The sequence below is a fragment of the Panthera pardus genome, unplaced genomic scaffold (assembly GCF_024362965.1).
Source record: "Panthera pardus isolate Hobbes unplaced genomic scaffold, ASM2436296v1 HiC_scaffold_2, whole genome shotgun sequence".
NCBI lineage: Eukaryota > Metazoa > Chordata > Mammalia > Carnivora > Felidae > Panthera > Panthera pardus.
In genome coordinates, this window is record NW_026526765.1 from 42,747,886 (window position 1) to 42,765,198 (window position 17,313).

Genomic DNA, 17,313 nt, shown 5'->3' on the forward strand with positions numbered 1-17,313 from the left:
TTGTTTCTGCGCACAATGCTTCCCGCTCCTGCCGCCAACGGTTGCAATTCAGAGGCAGAGAAGAGAGGCCTGTGCTCGGGGGCTGCACAGCTGGTGGGAGCGGGCTGGGCACGGAACACCACTAGAGGCAAGAGAGGCTAGAGGCAAGAGAGGCAGACGAGGGGAAGTGGGGGAAGGACCGCACCCCCACCTCCCTGCCCAGGCCCTCTAGCCCTCCCCGGGAGGTGGCTTCCGCTCATGAAGGTGCTGCAACAGCCTTTAGTGACCACTGAAGCTATCTCAGTCATTGTCCAGGGGAGAGGAGAGGAACTCCATGTTCTATAGGCTGTGTGATTTTGGATGAGCAGCCTAACTTCTCTGTGCCTCAGTTTCTTCATCTGCAAAATACAGTTCATAATATTCCCTACTTCCAGGGCTGTTTAAGGATTACATGAGAGGAGCAGATGAGTACAGCAGCTGGCATGCTGTACGTGTTCATTGATGGGCAATTATTACTATTAAGGGACTCATAAGAAGCCCCTCCCTCCTCACGCCGCTCTGCCTGAGTCAGGGAAGCACACACGACTATCCTCTAGTCCTAGCACTTTGTGGCGCGGTTCTCTGAGTCCCCACTGGAGTTGAGCTCATGGTTTGAGCATCACCCTGGCCCGGCCTGGTTTGCAGCCTTTTGCTGGTAGAACAAAGAGGCTAGGAGAGGGCTCACAAGGCCTCTAGCTCACTGGTGCCAACTTAACTTAATGGGGCTTTAGAAATTAACACATAAAACAAATAGCAAACGTGCCCCAAGGCTGTATTAATGGGAGTCTGAAGTTCTGAACAAAGGAGGTGATAGTCCTGCTCTGCTGGGAGCTGGCTGGACCACCCTGTTTCCTGGCTCGCCCCATCCCCAGTCCCCACTGGTGAAGGGAAGCATGTTCAGAAGAGAGCAGAGCACTGGGCAGCAAGAGCCAGAGGGACGAGAGGAACAGAGGCTAATGGCCGGCTCTCTCCCTGTGTCTGACAGGGACCATGGAGGTGGCCTATGTGGATTTAGGGGGCAAAAGCAACCTGGCCTCACACCACCCCGTCACCCATCACCCTGTCTGTCCTTCCCTACCTCTGTCTCCCCTTTCCGCTCTCCTTCCTCTTCTCCTTTTCTTCTTTCTTGCCTTTCCCCATTTCCTTCCCTCCCTTGAGCCCTTTCTTTTCAATCCTCCCTATCCTTCTTGCTCCTTTTCACCTCCTTTCTTGTTTCTACCTCCCTCCCTCCTGCCTCCCGGCTGTGTACCTCTTCTTTCCCTCCCTGGGCTGGCCCGGCCCAGACCCTGTGCGCCCTGGGGGACGTCCAGGACCTGGCGGAGAGATGCATGGAGAGGAGGAAGAAGACAAAAGGTCTCCTTGGCAACTCTCATACACACCCTGCCCCCGCGTGCTACGAACCTTCGAGAGCTCAGCTCAGGGGTGTGGGCACTGCCTCGGACAGGCACCCCCTTCTGGAGTGGAACTGCCGCCCTGCGCGACAGCTAATTCACTGCCTCCCCTGTGCCCGCGAGGCTGGCAGCTGTGCCTGGTGGTGGCGGGCAGCGAGGAGCCAGGCCTGCCTCTGCGACGCGGGGAGAATGAGCCGATGATTGCAATGGGGGGACTGTTCCTGCCAGACTCCCCACCCCCCAGGGCCATGGCAGGCATGCGAGCCAGCACGTGTGCTCCCATCTGTAACACTCATGTGGTACTCAAGAGCTGGCCTGCATGCCGCGGGCTGGCGGCCAGGGGTGGGAGCCCAAGAGGTCACTGAGCACAGTTGTGGCATGTGAAGGTGGGGAACCTGAACGTGAATGCAAGCTATACCCTGGGTCTATGGGGTGGGATGGAAAAAAAAAAAAAAAAAACGGGACCAGGGCCAAGTTCCTGGGCCATAGCAGAGGTGGGAAGGGGGTGGGGGGAATCAGAGCCCGGGAAGCATTGTGCCAGCCTACTGTCATCCCACCTGCCACAGCCCACACACATACTCTCAGGCACATGCCCAAGGGCCTCAGGGTCCTGCAGGGCCTGGGCAGGTACCACAGAAAACGTGCCGTCTGAAGGGTCCCCACGAGGCCTGTCCCACTAAGGGCAGTGAGCGTGAGGGGCAGAATTGGTGGAAAGTGGGCCAAGAGAGAAATGATCCGGCAGAGGGTCTGGGTGGAGGGTGATGTGGTTAATTAACTGCAGTAAGTAATGCCAGCCTCAGACTCTGGAGAGAGGGAGGGGTCAGGGAGCATCGCTGTCCCCTGAGGGGTCCCACATAGGAGACATTCCTTCCAGAGCAGAGGGAAGCAGGAAGCCAAGGGACAGAGGATGGTGGCTGCCGGGCCAACGTCTGCACAGCACAGCCTGCAGTTAGAGGACCCAAGTTCAAGTCTAGCTGTTGGCTAGGAGTGATTATGGCAGGTCTCTTTCCCACTGGGGCCTCCATTTCCTCCTCAGAAATATGGGGACAAGATGTTCCTTCGCTGACTCCAAAAATATGAGAAATAGTTATTTCCGCTTTAGAGCCAGGCCCTGTGCTAAGCATACTGCACAATTTATACCGCACCACAGATATCTGTGAGATAGGTATGATCACTGTGTATCTTGCAGAGACGTGACATGACTTACCCATGTGGGGTCTGTGTGACCTCTGCACCCCTGCCCTATGCCCTTTGGCCTACACAAGGGCTGAAAGGGCCCTGATGGAGCCCATGTCCCACACAGATGGAGACCAAGGCCCAGAGAAAGGAAGCTGCTGCTTCCTCCCTCGGCAGCAGAAGTCAGGGGCAGAGTTGGGACATAATCCAGAATTCCTGACTCCCAGAACAGTGCTCTTTCCCTTACCCTGCTCTGCCCTCCCTCTTTCTGGCACTGAACGGCTGCTTGCCTAGGTCCCAAGGTAGCCAGTAGGTACCAAGCGAGAGGAGGGAATACTGTCAAGGCCCAGGGTAGGGCTCAGAGCCCTGTCCCTCTAGCCGGGTCCAGGGCTCCCTCCCGGTTCCTGGGGGACTGGTCGTCCCTGCCCAGGACTCCACAGGCAGGGCCCAGCTTGGACAGGGCCCCCCCGGTTCTAATCTGGGTGGCAGATCTGCTGACATCTGGTCCAGCCAAAGGGGAAATAGAGGGGCTGTCTGGCATCTCTGGACTCCACTCCCCCAGCTCTGTGACCCAAGGGGCCAGCGCTGCCTCTGGTCTCCTCTCCCATCCACCCCTCCCCACCAGGTAGGTGGTCCAAGCATCTGCCTAGCAATGCCAGTCAAGGGCCTAAAACAGAGTCCAGACCCAGGTGCCCTGGCTGGGGGAAACTCAGGGGCCACAGGAAGACAGGAGGAGATGGGCAGGAGCCATGCTGTCTGCTGGGCCCAGCAGACACCACAGCAAGCAGGCTGAGCCTCCCCTCACCACACTCTAGTCCTGGTGACTCCTTACCCCAGTACCTTCCACAAATCTCAGCCCTGGGTCAACCGCCAGCACCTTGGTTAGGCAGGCTTGGGGACTGCTGGGCTGTGGACCAGGTCGTTGGCTGAAGCTTGAGTGGGGCTCTTGGGCTGTGTGCCAGGTTCTGGGTTAGGTAGGACTCTGAGCCAGGCAAGCTTTAAGCTGGGCTTGAGATGAGGCTGAGCTTCCTTCTTAGGGCATCAGGAGCAGGGGCTGGCCTCTAGCCCCAGCTGGGCCCTCTATGTTTGAGGCCACGTCAGCCACAGGAGGGTAGGTGTTGGTGTCTGGGGAAGAACATGAAGGGACTTTTATGGTCCAGCTCTCATGGCCCCCAAAGGGCATAAGAGAAGCAGGGTTGGAGCTGGAGGCTAGGTCACCTAAGGCAGGGCCAAACTCAGCAGGCATGGGAGAGGCCTCCACTCAACTGGTGCAAGCCTGGATCTGCAGGAGAGCCCTGGCTCCACGCGGCTCTGGAAAGGCACAGCCCAGACAGCTGGGAGAGGCACCCAGTAGAGCCGGAGAATCCTGGGTAATGGGCAGACTATGAACAACCCATCTGTGGGATATGCTGGGCCTGGGACACCGTCTTCTTCAGAGTCTCCCTCCTGAGCAGGCAGAAGTGCTGGGGGTGGCCGGAATCCAGAGGCTTCAGCCAGTCCTGGCCCCTGCCCCACACAGCCCAGGCGTCCACATCCTACAGACAGAGAAAGCTCCAGCTGGAGGGGTGGAGGAAGGGGTCCAGGATGTGGACGGTCACCTCCGTCCTGCAGCCCCAGGCCACACTCTCACTCCTGGGCTCAGCTACCTCTGCAGCTCTGGAACCAACACCCAAACCCCCTCCACTGCACCGCACCCACCCCCCCCCCCCACCCGTCCTGCTCATCCACAAGCTGACGAGTCCTAACAGGCCTCCTTTGCCAGTGACAAAAATAACTATTTTCAAAATTCACAGCAGGGCTTTCGCCTACACACGCTGCACCGACTGGAACCTGAAGGGAGATATGCAGAACGCAGTGTGTGCATGGAGGCGCGCTCTGCAGCGAGCAGGCTCTGAACCCCCCACGCCCCTCCTCCCACCACTCAGCCCATGCCCCCCCACACACACGCACAGGGGTGTCCAGAATGACCAAGTAGGAGGGGCTCCTAAAGCATCCATTGTACACAGGGGGGCCCTGAGGCCCAGAGAGGGTCCAGGATTTGCCAGAGGTCACACGGTGGACCTGTGGCAGGACTGGACCAGAACCCATACGAGCTGCTTCCTAGCCAGGCTACCCACCTCCTCTCCCATTCACTTGGCTAATGGTGAGCTCACACTTGCCCTCAGGATGCACGCGCACACCCCCCAGTGCGTTCACAGACCGCACCACAGCCCTGGCTTCCATGTTAGTAGCATTTTAATCAAGTGCACGGGCTCCTCCACAGCCATTACCTTGGCCAGTTCTCTACAACCCTGTGAGGTAGGCAGAGCTCAGGCTAGCATCCCGATTGGCAGTTGGGGAAACTGAGGCCCAAAGGTGAGGGGATGGGCCCAAGGTCAAAGAGGCACCCAAGTGTCCTGACTGTTGGTTCAGGGCCTCTTTGCACAGCTGTTTCCACCACCCTTGATCCTGCAGCAGCTAAGAGCCAGGTCAATCCTCTGGGTCCTGGGGGCCAGAAGGAGAGCTTTCTGCCATAGCCCCCAGCACCAGTCTGGCCCCAGGACTGACCCAAGCCATGTGAAGACCCATCCCTGCACCCCCACCCTCAGCATCAGAGGATCCCTTCAGAGAGTGGCCAGATCGCCATGCTTCAGCTGGAGTCCAGGCCTCGAGCTGCCTCCAGTGGCCCCTCACCCAAGCAGTACCACAGAGGTGCAGGGTCCAAGGGCAAGGCTTTAAACGAGCTGGGAGGCGGCAAGGTCAATGGCAACTCCACCATGCTCCCAGGCACCAGGTCCACATCACAGGGCCACAACATCAGAACTCATTTACAGATGAGGAAACTGAGGCCCAGCTCTCATGCAGACCACTTGAGGTCACAGAGCAAGTCAGTGAAGAGGCAGGATTGGAATCCAGGCACCCCAGTCTAGTTTATTCTCCCCCAAGCCAAGCTCCCCACCTTTCAACCGAGGGGCTCGATGCCCCCCCCCCCCGATTTCCCTGCAGATGGGGGCTTGACCTCAGGCCCCTCCCTGGGGAGGAACAGGGCCAGGTTTGAATGGGGAAGTACATCTAGAGGGACAGAGATCCTCACCTCCCCCCACTCCCCATCAGATCCGCTGTGACATCAGCCTGGTGTTGAGTTTACGAAAAAAGGATCGCAGCTTGCAAATCTTGCATTTTTTCTTGCGGCGTCCTCGGGAGAAGCTTCGAGCCCTGCCTGCCTCTTCCTCCTCTTCCTCTTCTTCCTCATCACTGGCCCAGGGCCCCCAAGCACCCCCGTTAAAGTCAGGGTGGGCCCGGGGATTCTCAGCCGGGTAGCGCACAGGGATGGCTGTGCGGTTATAGTCCACCAGACGGGCCAGCAGGGCACGGACCACATCAGGCCGCTGGCCAGCCAGGTCCTCCCGTTCGTAGGGGTCAGCGCTGATATTGAAGAGCCACACTGCCTGGCGGGCACTGGCCATGCGCTCGAGGTTCCACCAGCTGCCAGGGAAGGCGGCCAGCGTCTGCGGTGGGATCCAATCGCCATAGCCAGGGTCCCCTGTTAGCAGCTTCCACTCGCCCACACGGATGGCGGCCTGCACGGCAGTGTTCCAGATGCCAAAGCCAGCCTCCAGGGAGCCGTGCCGGGCATGGTTGTAGAGGGGGTCAATGTTGTGCAGGATCTCTGTGCGCGGCGAGGCCCGGCCCTCGCTGATGGCCGGCCACACATCGTAGCCGTCCAGCCCATCGGCCGCCGAGGCGGTGCCGCCTGCCAGACCCACCAGGGTCGGGTACCAGTCAGTGATGTGCACCAGCGCCCGGCTGGTCCGGCGCTTCCGCTTGAGCAGGGGGCTATGGACAAAGCCCAGGCCACGCACACCACCTTCCCAGTAAGTGCCCTTGCGTCCTCGCAGCGGCCAGTTGCTGCCCCCCGAGAAGGTCTGGCCGCCGTTGTCACTGGAGAAGATGATGACGCTGTTGTTGTAGAAACCATAGCGCTTGAGAGCCCAGGTGATGTTGCGCACAGCCTCATCCATGCAGGTGACCATGGCCGCATACTTCCGCCGGGCCACGTTGCCCATGGTGCGATAGCGGTACAGGTACTCACGAGGGGACTGCAGGGGCGTGTGCACCGCCTGGAAGGCCACGTAGAGGAAGAGGGGCCGCCGGGGGCTGTGGCTGGCTAGGATGTGGCTGACACGCTGGGCATAGAGCATAGTGGAATACTGGCCGCTGAGCCCCCAGGCCACACTCTCGCCCTCGTGCAGGTCAAAGCCACACACCCCGGGCCCGTCGCAGTTGTCGTAGGTGTAGTAGTCCACGTTGCCCGTGAGCGAGCCCAGGAAGGTGTCGAAGCCCCGGCGGGTAGGCAGGCACTCCTTCCGGTAGAAGCCCAGGTGCCACTTGCCCACCATGTGGGTAGAGTAACCCGCCTCCTGCAGCTTCTGGGGCAGCGTCACCTGGTCCAGGGGCAGGCAGTTGGGCTGCCGTGGGCGGATGATGGAGTGCTGGAGTCCCGTGTGGATCTGGTACCTGGAGGAAAGAGGGGAGGGCAAAGAAGGCCCGGGTGAGCTACAAAGCACTGCTCTGGCCCACCGGCCCCCAGTTCTCACCCCGAGGTGGGCTCTGGGCCCAGCACTTCCGGCAAAGGTACAGCAGGTATTACGACACGTGACAAGCACTTCCAATGTATCACCTCATTGAATCTTCAAAATTAGTTGAGCTCATATTATGGTCATTTCGCAGATGAGGAGACTGAGGATCAGAGTGGTTAAACCACTCGGCCCAGGATCACACAGCTAGGAGCTGGGGAGTTTAGAGTCGAACGCAGGTTAATCATGACAATGTAGCTAACATTATTCTCCAAATAAGGCAACTGAGGCTCAGTACATGAAATCGCTTGCCCACTGATTCAAACAATCTGTAACTGGAGTTGGGATCTGTATCCCAGGCAGTCTCCAGAGACTTCAGAATCCCTAAACTCGAAGCCACTAATTTGCTCTGGGGCCTAGAGCAAGTCCTGCCCTCCCAGGGAAACTCCTGCTCACTCTTCAAAGCCCAGTCCAAATGTTACCCCCTCTGTAAAGTCTCTTATAACTCTCTCCAAGAATGAGTCACTTTTGCTTCTGGGTTAAATTTAGTACACATGATCACTGTCCTACTTGACCATGGGGTTCTACTCAGTTGTACATGTTCTTAGGCCCAATCATCTGTAATCGGATTGTCCTTTACTCAACTTTGTGGTCTTGGCACTCAGGTGACGTTAAAAGGACACTCAATTACTTACGGAATGAATGGATGAAAGAACGAACGAATGGTGGCACTCCCAGACAATTTTAGAACCAGAAGGGACCCAAGTCAACTTCCAGTGTATTTACCTTGTTTTAAAAACACAGTTCCAGAGGAGGGGAAGGGCCTTGCCCAAGGTCACTCAGTGGTCAGGGGCAAAGCCAGGACTTGAACATAAATCCAAGCCAAGTCCAAGCACAGGCTCCCTTCCAGCAAACGAGGCTGCCATGTCTCCTCCCCCATGGTGGCCTCAGTTTGCTCATCTATAGGGGGGGAGTTGGGTTGAATGGGAGATCTCTGAAAACCTTTCAGTTCCCAGATTTTATGAGACCTGTTCTCCTGTGCCTACCCACAAGTTCATGTGGCCCCTGGATCCGGTCACTTACACATGCTACTGCTGTGAGGCAGGAGTGAATGGTTAGCAGAATGCTATATTCCTCATTTATTCATTCAAGTCCCTTCTGTGGTCAAGGCCCCCATGCGATCTGCTTGGGGTGTCCTGCCTTTACTCAAGTCTTAAAAGTCCCAGGGTAAATAAGAAGCCTGGAACTTCACTAGGGTCTTAGAATCCCACACCTGAAGGCCTGACACCTTTAACCCAGGCACTAGGTGGGCTTTCCTGTTTTTAGTTTCCTTAACTTAAAGCTGTTATTGTTGTTAGCCATCATTAGCTACTACTGCCATTTTTAACACTATAGGCCACACGCATCGTTTCACTTAATCCTCATAAAAAACCTACAGGGGAGACCATTATCCCCATTCTACAGATGACCAACCGAGGCTCTCAGAGGTATCGCAACAGGCCCGACTGCAGACAGCTTGCAAGCAGCTGCCCCGAGCTTTGAACCCAGGTCTGCACACCTCAGGCTGAAAACCTCTCGGTGATCCTGGCTCTACAGACCTCTCAGTCAACCTCATGAACGATTCCATTTAACGGAGGAAGTACCGTAGCGCCCGGTCACAGCCGAGTCTCTTCCTAGGGCTGGGCACCACGGAGCACTGGTTTGTAAAGTGGGTGGGCCAGCTCAGAGTCACCGAAGCTCATCTGTAAGCGAGTAACATGAGAAACACTGGCTCTCTCCAGCTTCGCCCAACACGACTGGATGCATTAAGAAAACACTAATGAGAGCAGTCAGCATCAGTCAGATGGAGCCAGCTGCAGGGGGCGGAGGGCAGACGCTGCCCAGCCACACTCGGCTCACTTCACAGATCAGGGGGTTGGCACACTGCCCCGTTGGCTGCTCATTCCCCTGCTTAAACCCAAAGTCACCTCTCGAGAGAGAAATGCTAACTTGTGCACAGTTCTCAGGAATGCAGATTCTTCTTCCCTCTCCTGGAGGTTGGTCAACATTTGGGCTTCACCACCACCACCAACGCCCCCGCCCACGACCCATACACCAGCCCCTCACCCTCTTCTCCGACGCTCTCTCTTGCTGTTCCCGGAGCTAAATGCTGAGTGCCCGAGTGAGGGAAGAAAAGGCACCTATTTTGACTCACGGCTCTGGGACCCCTGCCAACCACCTGGCCTCTCAGCCCCCTCCCCAACGGATGCTACAGACTCTAGGCATGAATTGGGTCCTCCCTGACTCCATGCCTCAGTTTCTCCCACCCAGAAACAGGGACAGCAAGGCTCTGGTTCCTGAGATCATACTCAGAGATGGAGATCTCCCTGGGTGGAACTTGGGAGAAGGCATGCCTTGGACCCCATCCAAGGAGGATTAGCTTCAGCCTTGCCAAAGGATTTTCTCCTAAGTGGCCAAAGTTTGCCTTCTACACCCCCACCTCCTGTTTCCCTGCTCTTTTAATCCTGTAATCCTGCCGCCTTGCCTGTGGGCCACTCCTTACGGAGAAAGCAGCACGTCTCCTTGGGACTTTCGGCCAATTTAGGAGGACTTTGCAGATGAAAAACCAGAGGTTTGGAGAAATGAAGTAACTACCCAAAGGTTCCACCGGTCACGGCATCCTGTGCATATCTTTCTGCTCTATCTAGAATGTCTATCTATCTAGACATTCCCTGGCTTCCTTCCTCTCCTCGCAGCCATCAAACAGTTTGGGGACCCTAATCCCTCCGGTGACATGGGGGCTGCCATTTATTGACAGCCAAGCAGGTGACACACAACTCATCCCATCATCACTCTTTTTCAAGTAAACACTCCTCTTCACTCCGTTTATGAACAGACAAGAAAACGGAGGCTTAGAGAAGGGAAATGACTTGTTCGTGGCCTCAGGGTCTGTATACAGAAGTGGCGTTAAAACCCAAGGATCAGAGACTGCCGTGTTCCTCCAACAAAGGGATGACCAGATGTCTCCTTCACATGGTGTGTAATGTGTGTCCTAGAACATCAGAGGGAGGAGACCTCAAAGATGGTCCAATCCACTCCGTGTACAATTGGAGAAACTGAGGCCCAGAGAGGATAAAGGACATAACTAATGATCACATAGGCGACTGGAGACAGTCGTGTCTGAGTGTCTCAGAACTGGCCCTGAGTCCTTGCTTCCCAGGTCCCAGAATGGGGGGGGCGGGACTGTGAATGCACAGGAAATCTCCAGACAGGATTCATTTGGGGCTCACACCGCCAGCCCCAGCAGCCTGGGTCATGCCTACCTGCCAGTGAGAAGTTGGCTCCGCGAAGGCGTGCAGATAGGCTGGATATAATAATTCTCCAACTTGACACCCTCAGCTGCCAGCCGGTCCAGCGTAGGGGTCTCAATATCTGAGCCATGGTAGCCCACGTCGTGGTAGCCCTGGTCGTCGGTGAGGATGAAGATGATATGGGGAGGCTGGGGTGGAGCGGCCGAGGGCTGCTCCACGCCCGCCTCCCCGGGACCGTCGGCCGCCAGGCTCGGCTTGGACCAGTCCCAGGACAGGTAGCCGAAGCTAAGCAAGCTGACCAGCGAGAGGCCAGTGAGGGCGTGCATCGCCATGCCGGCCCGCGCGTCCCGGCGCACAGGGTTCCCCGGGCCTCACCGCCTCGCGCGCCCAGGGCGCACGGCCCGCACGCCCGCAGGCTGGCCGGCCTGGACGCTGCGAGATCCTTCAGCGGCCCCGGGGGTGGCCCAGGGGCTGGTCCAGGACTGGCGGCCGGACCTGCGCGGCCGCAGCGGGGCGCTCTGGGGAGGTCAGGCCCGCGCCGAGCCGCCTCCCGCCGCCTGCGCGCCCGCCCTGCGCCGCCCTCGCTCCCTCTCCCCCAGCTCAGCCGGGCCAGCCTGAGACGCGGCGTGTCTGCTTCCAAAAAGTGCTCTCCACCATCCTCTGGCTCTCCCCTTCCTACTAGCCCTCGATTTCTCCCGCCTCCTAATTTCTCTCGCCTCTGCTTTCCCTTCCTCCTCCTCCCGACCCTCCAGCCCCCAGCCCGGCCTCTCGCCCCGCCCGGAGTCCGGAGAAGAGTCGGGCTCCCAGCAGGGAGGCGGGCAGGACCCCAGCGGGGAAGGGGAGGGAGGCACGGGTTGGGCGGGCCTGGGGGGGACACCGCGGGAGAGAATGCGAGAAAGTTGTAACATCTGCCGGGCCGAATCCCAGGTGGAGGGGCGGGACCTGGAGCAGCGGCTCCGCCCCCGGGCGGGAAGCCCAGGCCCGGGCGGCCCTCTGGCTCCGACCCCCTCCCGGGCCCCGGCCCGGGCCGGGGAAAGGAGGGAGAGGGGCTGCTTGGAGTTCAGTGGAACAGCTCCGGAATGGCCCGGTCAGACGTTCCTCGATCTTGGGAGTCTTAGCATCTCTGCGTGCCAGCCCTGGAAGGGACGCGCATAGTTTTCTATTCCAACCGAGTCACTGTGCAATTGGAGAAACTGAGGCCCTGAGATGGGTGGGAACTCGTGTAAGTCACAGAGCATGTTAGTAGCTTCTCCCCTGGCTCTCAGTGGCTGTTAGAGTGGCAGTAGAGGCAGCAGTGGAGAACAGGGATGACTTTAGCAAGCACGGCGTGGTGGGGGGGAGGGGGGGTCTGGAAGTCGGCAAACGCGGTTCAAGCCTTCGCCAGCTTCCCTCTCCCCAACCCCTCCCCCTCTTCATCCTGCGGTTCGCAGCAAGAATGCCAGCGCCGAAATCCAGAGGGCGGGGGCTGTTGAACACATCTCGTATCCACGGGGTCCAGAAGCTGCATGAGTACATGTTGCATGAGTCAATGGATGAATGGGCCTCCCGCATCCGGCAGGCCAACTCGCACCCAAGGAAATCTCCAGGGTGGAGAAGGCAAGCCCCAGGGACTCCTGAGCCAGGCAGGTACCATAAATGAGTGAAGCAGGGGATGGTGTATTAGGCCGGGGCTACAGGGAGCCAAGGACCACAGCCTTGTGTCCCGCCGGCCATTTGTCATGCAAGAATGTGGCCCAGTGTTTCCAGATCTTCCGATTTTCCAAGGACACCCAAATCCAGATTATTATGAGAAATATTCCAACTGTTAAGTGCTAGCAACTAATTTGAAGCACATTTAAGCACCGCACAGGCCAACTCAAACCTATCTGAGGAACAGTTTAGGCCGTCGGGAGCCCTTTGCAACTTCCACTCTGCAGCATTGTTTTCAGACGTTTTACTAGGCTACATTCGTAAATGGGAAAGCTGACTTAAACAAAACCAGTTAGGCTTCTTTACTACCAGGACTTCAAATGCTGGATATGCTCATCTCCAGGAGGGGAGTTCCTAGCGCTGTATTTTCCGATTTTATGTGAGCGAGGACCCTCCTTTTCAGAGCTTTTCAAAGCGCCAGTGTTTGGGGAAGTTGGGGAAACAAAGACTGGCCAGGTGTGTTTTCTCTGCTAGCATCTTTCCCCTGCTAGTATTCTGTCATGATCCCTTCCCTCTTCCTTAAAACCACTGTGTGTGGGGAAAGAAACCAGACCTCCAAAATAGCAGCCCGAGTGAATCCACATTTTGAAATGAGGGCTGCGTGGGGCCGGCCGCTCCTGTTTGCTCAAAGCCCCATATTTAGGGTGACCAGATTTATCAGAAGGGAAAACTGAGCCTGTTTTTCTGGCAAAAGAAATGTTGAGGACAGACAGGAAAAATACAGCCTCCTGAGGGGAAGGCTGTTAAAATGGTGCTCCGGGAGGCTTCAGCCTGAAGGCTGTCCTGGGGGGGGTCAAAGTGGGACAAGTCACAGGAGGTCCAATGGACTCGGGTCTTGCATTCTGTGCATTGTCCCAGACCTCGGTCAGGAGGACATGGAGAAATGGCACGAGGAGAAACGGCAAGGGAGGTGGGGTAGGGATGCAGCCTGGAGGAAAAAAAAAAAAAGGTCTGGGGAGGCAAGCTCACAGGCTGCAGATCTCGGAGTGGGGGGTGGGATATGGGGAGTGTCATAGGGACAAGGCCAGCAGAATTTCTAAGAGTTCAAGACTGGGCACCGACGTCAAATTGCATGTGTTCAAATCCTACCACTCCTTTGGGGTCAGGCCTTGGGCAAATCATTTGGCCTCCCTCGGCCTCAGTTTTTTCTTCTGTGAAATGGGATAATAATATAAATAAGACACAACACGGTGTTCAGGAAAATGCCCAGCACATAGTAAGTACTCAATGAATGTGAACAATTACGACGATTGTTCTCTGGGGTTCTGGGAGAAGAGACTAAGTCCTGTGGGTGAATGTTACGGGGAGGCAGATTTCGGGCCAATTTAAGGGATTACTTTTGTAGGAAATCTGGCAGTTTTCTTAATAAAAGGATGGCAGTGATGGGTGAATCACCACATGGAGAGGAGTAGGTGGAACTCTGGGGCCCAACTCTTGCTGCCAGTATTCACGTTTAAGAGCCCCTCATACTCACTGAAACCCACATGGCCTCAGAGGGCACCATTTCCCCTCTAACGTCCTAGGGATATAAACACTGACCCTCAACTCTTCTTTTAATACCGTGACACAGCAGGGCCAGGCTGGAACATTTAAGCTGGACATTTCCAAAGGCTCCGGGATGACAAGGGGGAAATAAACAAAGAGTAACGTGAATCCAGGTCATATCGCTATTAAGTTGTGACTCACTCGTCTTCCCTTTATGTTCCCTACAGGATGCCTCCCTGCCTCCTTCCCTCGGCACGGTGTCCCTCAGCCCCACCGCAGCTCAGATGGACCCGAGAACTCCAAAATGTCTCAGGGTCAGGCCCAAAAAGTAAGTCACAGAGAAACAGAACTTCCCTCTTCAGCTAAGCTAGTCTCTGCAGTTTCTAATTTAGGACCCACCTTTTTCCAAGGTGAATGACAGCGGGAATATCCACCCCTACAGATAGGGAAGATCTGACCCTCATTCACATAGATGCACGCTTACCCCTTCATCCCCCCAAGACCAGCTGCATTGAAACAGTGTGAGAGTGGTGCCCCTGGGTGCCTCAGTCGGTTAAGCATCCGACTTCAGCTCAGGTTTGTGTTCTGCTGGTTCGTGGGTTTGAGCTCTGCATGGGGCTCTGGGCTGACAGCTCAGCCTGGAGCCTGCTTCAGATTCTGTCTCCCTCTCTCTCTCTGCGCACCCCCCCCCCCCTTTCTCACTCTCAAAAATAAATAAACACTAAAAAAATTTAGTTAAAAAAAATAATAAAACAGTACCAGAGGGGCACCTGTGTGGCTTACTTAGTTGAGCATCTGACTCTTGATTTCGGCTCAGGTCATGATCTTACGGTGGGTCATGAGATTGAGCCCCAAGAGTCAGCCCGGAGCTTGCTTGGGATTCGCTCTCTCCCTCTCCCTCTGCCCCTCCCCTGCTTGTGAGTGTTCTCTCTCTCTGTCTCTCTCTCTCTCTCTCTGAAAAGAAATAAACATTTTTAAAAAAACAGTACCAAAAGCCTAACATCTGCACACAAAATGCAGATCAGATGTAGCAGGGGTATAGTGTTGTTACTTCCTGTCGGGCTTAAAAAAACACTGCACTCCTCGTTACCAGCACTGTGCAAGGAAGACGTAAAGTGCCCACCTGTTCAGGAGGTAGGGAGATTCTGAACTAAAATGGGGGGCAACACTAAAGGACTTTGGAAGGTCTTTCCAACTCGAAAATGTTATGATTTGCATTATGTATCCATAGAAAACTTTCTAGGATACAGAAATGTAAAAGTGAAAAAGTGGTGAGTCTGTTTTGTGGTGTTGTCTTTCATGGCTATGCATGTTGTGGGGCAGGTTGTACGGTGTGTGTGTGTGTGTGTGTGTGTGTGTGTGTGTGTGGCCGTCTTTGAGCTAAAATTAACTTCGTACAGATATTATTTTCTCCTGACGTGACTGACCTTGGCAAAGATCTTAGGCACAGATTATACACGCTGTTGTCCTCTGGAGGTCAATTTTCTAGGCTGGGCCAAATCAAGGACCTGAAAGACAAGACAGAAGGCCTCTACACAGTCACAAGTGTCACAGAGTTCAATCCCTTAATTCAGAGGAGAGCTTGTCAGGCCTTCCTCACTCCAGACCTACTGACTCTTGTTCCACATGCAATTCTTACAAAGCTAATGATTTTGTTCCCTGGCCCAAGAACATTGGAAGCAGTTCAGAAGGAATGTATAAGAAAGTGGCTTGAGGCGCTTGTCTGTCTTCTAGTAATACAGTTTCCCAGTGGAAACATCAGGGGGATACAAAAGAATAAGCATATCAATCAGACCGATGAATTCCAAAAGCCTGGGAGTTTGGGGCCCTTTGGTGCAAAGGCAAAGGAAGAGCTGTATGCATCTGAACAGACCCGAGGGCACCACCAAATCACAGCCGCACCACAGCAGTGAATGATGGGTCACCCTTCAGAGTTGACATTCTGCTCAAGGTTCTCTTTTTAGGAAAGCTGGAGAAGCCATCGGCGATTGTTTAAGGTTTCCGTCCAGAATGGTTGCTTTGACAGGCCCACGGCGTAAGCTCAGCCAGAGCGGTACAACATCCCCCCCAGCCCCCCGGAGACGCGGGCCCAGGAAGCAGCATTGGCTGTGGCGGGTTCTGTAGTGAGGAGGACGCCGCGGTGAGGCTGGGGGTCCGGGTGCCCAGTGGTCAGCCCGGCTCCTTCACCTCCCGTCTCTCTTGCGGAGCCCACAGATGCCAGTATCACGTTCCCTGCCCCTTACGCCCCGCCCGCCTCTGGAGTTTGAAAGGGCACATGGCCCCGGAGCGCAGAATGCTACCGCCGGCACCCTTTCCGACAGTTATAGGCCATATCCTCCTAAGGAGCAGTTGCTCTATATGAAAAATGCCTCCACGAGAGAAAGTTCCGTGGGCTTCCTTGGTCATCTAGTCCTAGCGGCCACCGGTTCTCTCTTTACCTCCCACACTCACGTGTAGTGCATCGTTAATTACAATAGATTAATGATCAAAGGTGATGTTGGAGGTGTTTAAGACAGCCGTGCTGGCTGTATTATAGAAAATATATTGTCTGCCCAGCTGAGCTGTTCTCACCAGTGGGTAGACTGAGGGGTATCCGAGGCCCGGTCCTTGCTGGATATTATCTGGGCAAAATGTTCTGGGAAGAGAAGCATTTTCCTCCTTAATGCTGGCACGCCCCCTTTTGCATTTCTGGGAGGGGGGAGACACACAGCCCTCCTGACCCTTGCTTCCGGCCCTCTTGGTGGTCTCACCCAATCCCCCTTGCTTTAGTGTCAGGATCCCCAGATCAGACATCTGAACCCGGAGTGGCAAGAGCCAGGGCACCGTAGCCCCTTGCCTTTAACCCTTCACGGGGCCCCAGTCCTGGGCATTTCAATGGCTCCTTTCTCTGGCGCTCAATGAAACATTCTTCCGAGTAGATTATTGAAAGCAGAGCTCTGGGTCCACAATGGGCGCTCTGTGCTCACAGCCGCTGCCCAATCTGTTTGCCCAGCCCGAATGCGGCCTCGCCTCTCGGCTCGTTCCCCGCCCTCCACCCACCGACCCCGGCCCCACCTGGAGGCCAGCTCAAAGGGAGGCCGTATGAAAGGACTTGTTCTCCACCTTCTCAGAAGTTCCCGCCATGGCCTCTGCCAGCCCTGGGAGGAATTAGCCCAACAGGACCTAGGCCTGCCTCCAGCCCATCCATCCGGGGCTCTGCCCACTTTGATGTCCAGAGGCTTCCGTCCTCACTGGTCAGCTGGTTTCTCTCTCTCTCCCTTTCTCACACACACACACACACACACACACACACACACACACCAGGTGGGACTTTCAGAGAAAGAGGTGAAGTCCCAGAGCATCAGACTGGGGGGGGGGGGGGGCACTGAAATCCAGATAAATGGTGGGGCTCCTAAAAGTGAGAGTGACAGGTTGCCCACCAGCACCCCCTCTTCTGGGTTCAGGGAAGGAAAAAGAGTACAGGGGTTAAATGGCAGACCCCTGGAGCCAGGTGGCTGTGTTCCAGCCCAGCTCTGCCATTTGCTAGCTGTGTGACTTAGCTACCTGAGTCGACCTCTCAGTGCCCCAGTTTTCTTATTTGTAAAACGGGACTAATTATAGTAGCTACCTCATAAGGTTGTTGTAAGGATTACAACAGACAAGGCATGTGAAGCTCTTAGCATGGTGCCTGGTGCGTAATAAGCTCTCTCGTGAAATGATAGCTGTTGT

General features: G+C 55.9%; 1 protein-coding gene across 1 annotated transcript; it reads right to left on the reverse strand.

Moving 5' to 3' along the window:
• Window positions 1-4,802: 4,802 nt before the first annotated feature.
• ARSI (arylsulfatase family member I) lies at window positions 4,803-11,326 on the reverse strand. The gene is made up of 2 exons (XM_019464414.2): window positions 10,444-11,326; window positions 4,803-7,082 (listed from the first exon to the last, which is right to left on the reverse strand). The coding sequence occupies exons 1-2, from the start codon at window positions 10,761-10,763 to the stop codon at window positions 5,675-5,677; spliced, it is 1,728 nt and encodes a 575-aa protein (XP_019319959.1). The 5' UTR covers window positions 10,764-11,326; the 3' UTR covers window positions 4,803-5,674.
• Window positions 11,327-17,313: the final 5,987 nt, after the last annotated feature.